The sequence below is a fragment of the Callorhinchus milii genome, unplaced genomic scaffold, assembly GCF_018977255.1.
Source record: "Callorhinchus milii isolate IMCB2004 unplaced genomic scaffold, IMCB_Cmil_1.0 Scaffold3, whole genome shotgun sequence".
In the NCBI taxonomy this organism is placed as follows: Eukaryota; Metazoa; Chordata; class Chondrichthyes; order Chimaeriformes; family Callorhinchidae; genus Callorhinchus; species Callorhinchus milii.
The window spans coordinates 63,651,896-63,663,150 of record NW_024704744.1 but is presented as its reverse complement, the minus strand read 5'-3'; the positions used below and the strand labels follow the sequence as shown (position 1 = coordinate 63,663,150).

The 11,255-nt window shown below is 41.1% G+C and overlaps 1 protein-coding gene across 1 annotated transcript; it reads left to right on the top strand.

Annotated features, from left to right (window-relative positions):
• The first annotated feature begins 474 nt into the window (after nt 1-474).
• On the top strand, nt 475-6,132 carry fam89a (family with sequence similarity 89 member A). Its single transcript, XM_007895148.2, has 2 exons — nt 475-971; nt 3,750-6,132. The coding sequence occupies exons 1-2, from the start codon at nt 717-719 to the stop codon at nt 4,029-4,031; spliced, it is 537 nt and encodes a 178-aa protein (XP_007893339.1). The 5' UTR covers nt 475-716; the 3' UTR covers nt 4,032-6,132.
• Nucleotides 6,133-11,255: the final 5,123 nt, after the last annotated feature.

The following is an 11,255-nucleotide window of genomic DNA, read 5'->3' as shown; positions in this document are numbered from 1 at the left end:
TCGCCACTTTCACAATAGGCGGATGTCTCAACCCACTTCACTGCAGTCAGTATAAAGTATAAAGTGCAGTGACCGGTTTGTAGGCGAGAGCAGCGAATTTGCACCCAGCAGCTTCCCTCTAACGGCTCTCGTTAAGTAAATCAACCATGTTTTTGTGAGTGTTGGTCAGGATCACCGCGAAGAATTCCCTTCTCCTCGAATATTTACTTTTTTAAAAAAAATGAAACATGAGCGAATTAAAAAAAATGCGCTGGTTTGGGACAACGTGTTTCACGTTCAATGTGAACCCGTAACCGAACCGCCGCTACACTCCGCTCCGCTCCCCCCGAGCGAGCAGTCAGTCACCAGACGGGACGCTTGAGTGTCGCCGCGGGACGTGACGTAGCACCCGATTGGGTGACTCGACGTGATTGACACGGCGGCTCGCCTCACACCAGTGGCACCTTGGGAAGGCGCGGAGCCAATCAGGGCAGCGGGGAGGCGGCACATCCGGTGAAACGTGTTGCGGTCGGGAGAGTATTTTGGTAACTGGAGACAGCGCGCGGTTGTCAGTTGGGGCTGAGAAGCGGAGGCCGTTATCGAGTGGGGTTTGGATGGTGCTGGACGGCAGCCGGGAGGGAGGAGCCGGGAACAGCGAGAGGAGGATGTGAGCTCCGCTCAGTCCCCCCAAGAACACACGAGCGAGAAACCAGGACCCGCCTCGGGAAGCGCCCGCTATGGCCGGGAAGCCGGCGAATGGTGGCTCCGTGCCCAACACGGCGTGCCTGGAGGGTCTGCCGCCTCTGCCCAAGAGCCTGAGCGGTTTGCTGAACTCCAGCGGCGGCTCCTGGCGAGAGATGGAGCGCATGTACGCCAAGAGGAGCATGATCCAGGACGACCTGAGCCGGGCCCGCACCAGCACCCGGCACAGCGCGCAGCCCAGCAAACCGGCCAACCTGGACGCCGCTTTAGCCCTACTCCGGAAAGAGATGGTGAGCGTAGGGGGGACTCGGGAGAAAAGGGGTGGTGGGTGTGGCCGTGCGACCCCGGAGTCTGGGTGTGTTGGGGGGGGAGGAGGAGGAGGAGGGGGTGGACACCACCACCAGGAGCCAAAGGCGTTGAAGCTGAGCGTCTCGCCGGGGAGACATGACCCGTCCGACTTGGGAGAGAGTGAAGCCCGGCCTCCTGCTCCTGGGTGTGGGGGTGTGTGTGGGTGTGGGGTGGAGGACACGGGATATTATAGTGAGAAGGTGTCCAGAGCCGCAGACCCCCGGTCCTCCTCTAACGCCCGGAATATTAAACGCGCATTAAATTAAGGGCACACAATCCCAGGCTGATGTGTTCTGGACGCGACTTCCCACCGAGAGAGAGGACCGACCCTCCCTCTCCTGTGGGATTGGGCCCCCGAGACATTTATTTCCAGGAGTCGGGTCAAAAAAATCCGGATCCATTCACAAAGGAGGCACCTCCAGTGAGTGATTAATAGATTGAGAAGTGCTGGAGTGAGTGGATCACAACTCCTGTGCATATAATAATTTCAGGTACGAGTCGGTTATTCATGCAATAGCAACTGTTCCAGTTCATCCATCTTACAATCCAATTTACCACCATTTTTTTCAGTGCATCTATCTACATCAAACAACCCTGAATCATTTGGGTTGACAGGAACTTGCCTTCCTAGTTCCTCTTTCCAAGTCCTTTGTAGTTCATTGCTCTGTGATATCTTATTCCATCACTTCCATCGCTTCATACTTAAACTGCCGAATTTCATATTCTCTTGGCCTTTATGAAGGTATGTGCCTAAATCTTGTGTGTGGCAGAAATAAATATCCTAATCATAAATTTTCATCATCTAGAATTCCTGGGTCTTATCCGTCTTAAGAAAAGATAAATCCCAGGAAATCCCCACTCCTTAAATTTTGAAATTGATCTTGTGAAGTGATAACACAGCAGTGCCTGTTGTAACGTGCTTCTTTGGATCCCAAAAAATTACACTGTGTTAAGACATACCGACTATTAAAATGGCTTCAGGGTCATTGGATTGCTGCTGCTTGGCTTCTGGCTGGTCAGTCATGGTTCCTCTTGCAAGCATTTTTAGCTTTTCCCATGTCGTTTTGTTGTTTACCTTGATAAACTGACATGCCTACATCAGAGTCCAAAATTGTCTCAGAGCTAGACATGACTCTCAATCCAGAACCGTTGATTTGCTTCTTCAATTGTTCACAATCCTAATCCGGCACAAACTCTGGGCACCCACCTGTTCTGTAAAGTGTGAAGTGGAGCTGGAGCACGACACCTTTCATCACATTTCCAAATTATCTGCAGGAAGCGACTAGGATGAAAATAATTATTACCAATGAAGTGCAATATTAATCTTTAATCTATATTTGATATCACGTATGTACATTTCATTTGTATTATCTGCCTTTTGTGGTACTGACAAATTAGGGAAAGGTATACAAGCACTTAAAACAACAGTATGTTGGCTTTTTTGTATGAAATACTGAAAGTATAAATCAGTATGTAATTTGTGAACATTTTGATTTGCATAAGTAAGTGTATTTTTGTATCTTTAGGAAAATGAATAGTCATTTGGTTTGGAACTGTTAAGCAACAGTGTCTTCAACAGATTCCACATAGTTTTGTGGCATTGGTGGTCATCATGGCTCAGTTGGAAGTATTCTTGCCTCTGGATCAGAAAGTTGTGCGCTCAAGCCTCTTATCGAATGTTCCGTTGTCAGGTGCCGCTCTTCAGACGGGACTTTAAACTGAGATTTCTGGCTGTTCTTCAAGTGGATGTAAACAACCACAAATTAAATTTGTATAGTGCCTTTTACGTCAGAAGGATCTCAGGGATTTGGACCTGAGCAGGGGGATGGAGGGTAAGGAGAGTAGGAGGGTGGCCGAAGATGCGGTTGAAGAGGAGGATCTTGAGACATGCCTTGCAGGAGAAAGCAAGGCAAAGGGAATACGAGTTTGAATTCCAACAAGGGGGGCAGAGCGGCTGAAGGCCCGATCGTCGATGGTGAGGCGGACCGGACGGGGGACGTGGAGCAGGCTGCAGATTGGAGGGAGCAGACAAGTGTGTGAAGGGCCTTGAAGGCGAGGATGAGGATTTTGAATTCTGTTCTCTGGGGGATGGGGTGCCAGTGGAGGCTGGCAGGGAAGAGGACACGAGCTGCAAAGTTCTGGATGATCTGCATCTTGTAAAGGGAAGGGTGACCAGCAGGGAGGTGGGGTAATCGAGTCCGGCGCTATATAAATCCAAGTTGTTGTTGATGTGATAAATGCGTGGATGAGTGTTCTGGCACCTGACGGGAGAGGTAGTGGCGGAGCCGGGCAATGTGCGGTGGTGGGGGGAGGCAGAGCGGGTCATGGCACAGGTGTAAAGATCGCTTAATTAAAAAAACAGAATGGTGTCATGGATGACCTTCCTCCAGATAAACTGGTCATTCATTGTGGGATTTTTCCGTTTGCAAAATGGCCACCATATTTGCCTTCCAAAAATAATCTCCCATGATGGTTATTACTGTGAAGATCTTTTAAGAAATTTTGATGTTGTAAATCCTCTAAAATTTCATTAATTTAGGATTGTAACCACCTCAACATATCAACTTAATTCCTTGTGCATTTTACATACTGGTATTATCCAAGCATTTACGCTTCATTATGAATTGCATTTGGCTCCAGCTGCTCTGTATTGTAATTCATGAATGGATGCAAATCATTACCACTGAAGTAATAAAAGTTCCTTTTTTTTTAAAATGTAGGTTGGCCTTCGCCAGCTAGATATGTCTTTGCTGTGTCAGCTGTGGTCTCTCTATGAGTCTATTCAGGAATATAAAGGAACCTGCCAGGACTTGTCAGCTGCAGCGAATTCTGATTGCGCCTATGGAATGGAAAATGGCTACTTTGATGAAGAAGAAGAATATTTCCAGGAACAAACCATTGTAAAAAATGGGAAGGATGATGTAGAAGTCAATCTTGCAGTGCCTAAAACTCAAAATTCTAGAGACCAGTGGATGCAGGATTCTTTTCATATCACCATCTAGCCAAGGATGAGTAGCTTTGACCTTCACACTGTACTTGTACATTATATTGTACTTTATTCTGAAATGTATCTGAGTGAGTCAGGATCAGAATTGTTAAAGTTCAATAGCAGGTTTTACTGAAGCCTAAACAGCTAGAAGCAAATGCTGCTAAAGTACCTCTCAAGCTGAGTCTTCTATAGCTTTAAAATTAACGCGGTACTTTTTTGACGAACTTGATACTTTAACAGATTATATACACTTTTTGGAAATAGCAAATGTTTTGCATTAAATTTCTTCTTGGAGAATCGAAGGCAGACATTGACTTTCTTTTGTTACTGGATCATGGACGCTATTTCTGGAGGTTGGAACTGCTGTGCTGGAATATGTTACTCAATATTCATAACCAAAAAAGCAGCTTTAACCTTTATCCTGCTGAGTAAGTTAGAACTCTTTAGATTGAATATAATAAACACTGTGCTTATTGGTTTAAGGGCTGAGGATTTTTCAATAAGATTTTGTAAATTTAGCCTTCAGTAAATTGACTCATCATATGTTTTGGTGTGAAATGTGTATCAAAAGGAGTGAAAAGCTTGTCTTATCTTGCTGCATGTGCACTTCGTATACGCTGACCATAAATGCTGTTGTTAATAATCTGGTAGCCCGTGCCAGACTGTTTTACCTTCCTGTGCTGTGAAGCAATTCCTAAGAAATACAAATTGAAAGCCTACTAAATACTGTAGAACACTGAATGTGTCTGCCTAGACAAATGAAGGTCAATATAACAAATATTGTAGGTTTGTATATCCTCATGATAGCCACACTTCCATTTCAACTGTTACTTTCATGGCAGATTCTATGTTGTACAAGATCTGATGATCCCACATATGTATGCTTACAAAATGCAAATAGTAGTATAGAGGTGTGGCAATTGAAAATATATCAATATCTCTGGAAATTGGTAAGATTAGAGTGATAACCGAGAAATCTACTGATCAGAACCATTATTAATAAATGCATCATTGATTGAAAATGTTTCTTCAGCTAGTATCAAGTAATTTGAGCACAGTTGGATTGAGATAAATGTAGGCTTAATATAGAAGCTGGATGACTCATTTATTCACCTTAGCAATGTTTATTGCAGTATAAACTATATCAACGTGACCCTCACCAGTATTTTAACCAAGTTCCATAAACTATATTCAACATTCTACTTGAACTTTTGGTAGAAATGTTCTCCTCAATTATATGTAGCACTCTTATTGTTATGAATTGTATTTATTTTTTTCATGGCATAATTTTAAAACTCTACTTCTGCTGGGCTATTGTTATTTTAAAAAAAGTATATGGACTCTTATCATTTTATGCAGCCAAGCAGAGGGGATGTGAGCTTCCTTAAGGAGTTGGATGCTTTTATAATTTTTTTTTATTCTACACAAAGTTAACTGTGCAAACAACACTATTTTAAGCAATTATGATTGTATAACTTCTATGATGACTATACAATTTCTTTAATTTCATATTTTATAACTGATTTTTATGCAGGGTTTTATGGTGCTGAACGGTCGATACGTCTATTTTTAAATCTTTGAATCTATTTCTAATTTATAAAAAAAAGTGCTGAATTCTAATTCAATAGTTGTATTTAAATATTTTTGTCACCTTTTCCAGATAATGATGCTGTTTAATATCTCTTCACATACCTTGCACATCCTATGGCTATATCTGATATTTCAGGGCACCATTGGGTGTCAAACTAGGGAAGCTGAAACTGCAGGTGGTGCATTCAGATATTCTGTCATTCAAATGCTTTAAAATCTTGTTAAACACTTCCTTATGCACTGACCGTAGCCTCAAAGTGTGTCACTGGTCTTGCTAATTCACTCTGATTTTGTTTATTCCATTGAATGGATGTCTGCTAATCACACCAACTATAAACTAGTTGATTTTATTATTCATGGCATAAGTTTAACCATAATGTAACAGAACTAATAATGATTTATAGGTTTCTTATTTATACTGTGTGATAAAATTGCAAATTCAATGAGTCTTCCTGTTTACCAGAATTTTCCATTTTGTCCTTGTGCTGACAAATGTGCTTGAATAAAAATGGTTTTCTTGGCAATGGAGGCAATCATGATGTATTTGCTTAATTTGTCTATCTGTGTATTGCAAAGTTTTAGCCTTTTGAAACCTTAGCTTCACACTGTTAGATTACATGCCCAAGTACCAAACCTGGAAATTAAAAGTGCATAAAGCTTTCTAGCTTGTTGCAAGATGGCAGGACTCCAAGCTGCACATGCACTTCTGTAATTTGTAAGAAGAGAATTTATGCAAGGGAATCGTGGTTAAGACTGGGACATGTATTGTAACTTGCTAGGGAGAAGCAAACCAAAGGTAGACATAACCTGAATGGCGTCAAATTGAGGGAGATATGGAGGGGGTGGCCCAAGTCTTTGTGCTGAGACCACTCCTGTTTCTTGTATTCATAAATGACCTGATTTTACTGTTGATTCAAGAAAGTTAAATTTGCATATGATACCAATCTAGGGTGACCTGAAATCAGAGGATGCAGTCAAGATCTTACAAAGAGGTTATACAGATAATTAGATATGTATTTTGGGTGAAAGGCTAAAACAAGTGTGAGGAAGAAAAGTATTTTCTGACAAAAATGCCCCAATAAATCCTCTGTTAACAAAACCACACCAATATAAACTGCAATGCTACTACTAAAGAAGGAAAAGTCCTGTTCAGAGAGGTTTTCCAGGGAATTTCTGATGCACAACATTTTTTCTGAATCCCCCCCCACCCCATGCTACTGGTAAGTTACCTGCCATCTAGCAAGTTACATGCCCAGTGCCTACCTAGGAAGAGTCAGGGCATGTTATAGGTTCAGGCATCAAAACTGATATTTCCCAAAACTTGGAATAAATTCAACACTGTTGAGAACACACATAATAATTGATAGCAGTTACAACAATATCCAAGTATTTGTCAGGAGCTTCTTATTATAGGAAGCTTCCCTAATGATGTTGTGCACATTAACATGTCCTTGGGTTTTTCCTGCAGTGTACTGACCTTAAGCTCCACTGAAACCACCTCATTTTTATTTAAAGAGCTACTGGCCAGATATAAACACAAAACAATGAGATGAAGGTCAAGGGCATATTTCTGGAAAAAACTTCTTCAAAAACCTACAACACCAAAAAAATTACATTTATAGAGTGCCTTTCATGTCAGAAGGACATCCCAAAGCGCGGAAAAGTCAGATGTTGTGGCTCAAGCACAGGGGTGTAGGGGTGAGGGAAGGCAGAGAGGTGGTAGAGAGACCAAAGGCATGTTCAAAGAGAAGGGTCTTGAGACTGGCTTTGAAGGAGGTAAGGGAGGAAGCGAGGCGAAGGGACCGTGGGATGGAGTTCCAGAGTGGGGGAGGGGGGTAGAGAGGCTGAAAGCCCGGCCACCGATGGTAGGTTGGGTCGGGCGGGAGATATGGAGCAGGCCAGAGCCTGATGAACGGAGGGAGCGGGCAGGTTGGTAAGGAGTCAGCAGGTCAGAGAGGGCAAGGCCATGGATGGCCTTAAAGGTGAGGACGAGGATCTTGAACTCGGTCCTCTGGGGGATGTGGAGCCAGTGGAGTCCTAGCAGAAGTAAGTTGGCTTATTTCATGGGAATGTCTACAGTTTATTTGTTTATGCCTTCAACAGAGGATACGACAATGGTATTCAACACAATCAAATATTTCACAGATAAGCATCAACAGAGGGAAGTATCATATTCATCATTCAGATTATATTACACATTCACCATATGGATTCAGTTTTTAATACTGTTGGGTTGAGTTAAAAGTTTTATTTTGAACATGAGTGCAACCTATAAAGAACTAGGATATTTTAATCAGATTAACCTATCACCCAATAATGTTAATAATTGAGAATTATTAATGAAAATGAATAATTTTGCTGAAAATGCATTCATGTAAGTCATGTACTTTCAAGTAAAAGTGATCCCCTTTGATTGACAACTACCATAATCCCTTTTTAATAATCCCTCAAAAAAAATTGGTCACTCAATCCACGACTGTTTGTGGGACTCTTCTGTGTGCAATTGGCTGCTGCATTTCGCCCACAAAATATCAATTCACTTTACAGTATATTCTGTGAAGCGCTTTTGAGACATCTCAAAGATGTGATAAGGTGCTATATCAAATGCAAGGATTATTATTTAATATTACCAGTTTGTAGTTGTATTACCATTTAGAAACCTTAACTATTCAACATAGGTAAATAACATGTGTTTAACATGTCAGAATTCTTGGAACCTCAGATCCATGGCAAGTACATCATTAGATTTGTCTCTTGCTTGCGAAAAAAAACGTGTACGTTGGGTTTGTTTGATTTTGTGTTTTTTTAAACAAGATAAGTACATATTGGGGCAAGCAAGTTATCACGCAAAATGCAAAATACTGCACATGCTGGACATCTGAACCAAAAACAGAAGTCACTGGGAACACTCAGCAGGTCAAGCAGATTTGATGGAGAAAGGAAACGAGTCAACATATCGGGTCTATGACCCTTCATCAGAACGCAAGCTTTTTAACAATGCCCGAAGGCGTTAGACCTGTCCTGTGAGCACCACACGACCAATTAAATGGATCGCAGCAAATCCCTTGAAATTACTATGGGATGAAATCACTCAATCGGGACAAGCTGAGCAACTGCATTTGCTACAATGCAAAATTGCCATATTAAGACATTTAAAGGAAGGGATTGCAGGAGACAGCTGGCATTTATTCAAAGCTCCTTTTTCAAATGACAGCTGGTTGCTAATTATTCCTTATGTTTGTCCAGGCAGTGTTTTCTAAATTTGTCCCAACAATTTCAACTCAGCAAACGTTTAGTGAAGGTCCTTGAATAATCAATAAAATAATCAAACCGCTTTTCGGAATGGACAGAAAATGGCAATTTTGCATCGCAGGAAAATGCATTTGTTCAGCATCTCCTGATTGAGGGTATTTCATCACATACCAATTTCAAGCTATTGCTTAATCACCAATTTAATTGGTGCTGTGCAGAAGTCGGGAGTCGGAGTCAGGTTAAATGCAGCATTGTGAGGTTGCCAACATTAGGTTTTGCATGGTAGCAGACATTAAAGATGTGGCAGTGGGATTGACATTTTATTCATTATTGTGGTAAAACATATCAGATCTGTCACCTATTGTGACCACCCCCTCCACCACCACCTAATAAACAGGCATTTTGGTAATTAAAAAATCTTTTTAAAAAATCTATTTATAGGTTTCAAAATGGTTTTAGTACCTTATGTCTAATTTATTGTGTATTTCGGATCTGTGAGCCACAGGAGATTAGATGTAGGAGGAGGTGGTGGGCAATGTGGCCTGAACAGGCAAGGGAGTGAGATCGTAGAACTCAGGGATGGTAAGGTTGTGATGGCCAAGGAACTTAAAGTCAAACTACTAGAAGTAGAAGGTAGAAATAGAAATTAAAATAGGAATACAGTAGAAGAAAGATGGAATAATAAAGGAAGAGTGGAAACAGATGAGCATAAGGTCATGGAGTCCCATAGTTTAGTGGTTAGAGAACTTGCAAGCGAGAGGACCTGGGTTCAATTCCCAGACAAAGCGAAACGTTAGGCAAGTTTTCTTACTTCACATGCCTCTTTACCTAGTAGTAAGTAGGAACCCGGTTGTTAGTTGATTGGCGGATCGCTTTTCTGCGGTTAATTATCCCTTCAAAAAATAATAATTTGGTCACTCAATCCACGACTGTTTGTGGGATGCTGCTGTGTGCAATTGGTTGCTGTATTTCACCCACAAAATATACAGTCAATTCACTTTACAATCTATTCTGTGAAGCACTTGAGACGTCTCAATACGTAATAAGGCGCTATATCAAAATGCAAGGAAGGATTATTATAATCTTAATTCAGTGTCATAAAAATGCCTTTTGAAGCCTCAAATAAAGCAAGTATACATGGGATCACCAATTAATGACAAAATTCTGCTGTAATAATATGAATAATTGAATAATTTTTTCGATAATTATCTCTTGATTTTCCTTTGCAGCTTTTTTTGTTCCTGGTTGATCACTCCCTTAATCCCTAAAGTCTTAACTGGATATACACCCAGTATGCTTTTGAATTCAAGAAGTTTACTAAGTGTGGCAACATGCATTGACATTTTTAACCTTTGCAATAAATTGGTGATAGTGCGATATCAATCACATACTATTTGCCGAGGGGCATAAGATCATTGTTGTCATGTTAGAGTCAATCGAGTTCATACTTTAGATGACTAACCCAAAATTACTCAGAGCACAAACACTTGAGGCACTTACTTCTTCTGAGGCCAAATATAATCTCATAAGGATTTACTTATTCGATATGAACTACTCTCGCAAATAATATTAAAATAGAAGATAATCCTATGCAGATTTTATGTTTTTAAATTCTTCTGTTTGTTCTTTTGAACCCCTTATAAAGAGACACTGCTGTCCCCAGTAGGAGCTCATTGGGTTACATCTGGTTGATCTGTGAGCTGGAAGCATTGATCAAAACTGACAATCTCAAAACATTAAAAGGAAAACTATGCCAATCGCTTACATCATTATTTTAAGAGGAAGAATGATTTGCTCCTGATAGAGAATGACGCAGGTCTGTTTGTATGAAAATTAGACCAGAAAACATCTGTCATTGTGTGTGTTTTATTATATTGAATTAAAATTCGCTTTTTGTTTCTTTTTCTGCTGCATTAATTATTAACTTGCATCATGATCTAAAGTGTATCTCCAATGTGATCTGTACGTGTTATGCGTGTGCCTGTGCAATCTGTTTGGGACTGTGTGTTCATTTAAGATATACAAAGAGTTGTTTGGATTGAAATGGCCTGGCAGGAGCAACGATCAAGCCAGAATCCATATTGGCTTTCAGGAGGGAACTAGATAGATATTCAAAAGCCGTCATTTGTAGCGGTATGGGACTAGAACTGAATGGATTCTTCATTCAAAAATCAGCACCGACACGATAGGCTGAATGGCCTTGATGGTGTGAAGTTCTTTGCCCAGTCTGTGTTGACAAATTATAGATTTCCAATAGAACAATGTACGCTTCAACTGTCCATGTTCGCCAAGTCATGGTGAATTTTGTACTTAAATATGTCCATGGAAGGACAGAGTTCCAGGCAACATTGCTTAAAACTGAGCTCCAGTCAGAAGCAGTGCTCACGTTGCTCGC

What these genes read in the sequence shown, in the direction of transcription:
- fam89a (XM_007895148.2), top strand. Translation starts at nt 717, where the DNA reads ATGGCCGGGAAGCCGGCGAATGGTGGCTCCGTGCCCAACACGGCGTGC. An exon ending in CCCTACTCCGGAAAGAGATG is followed by an intron (nt 972 to 3,749) that starts GTGAGCGTAGGG and finishes TTTAAAATGTAG; the next exon opens with GTTGGCCTTCGCCAGCTAGA.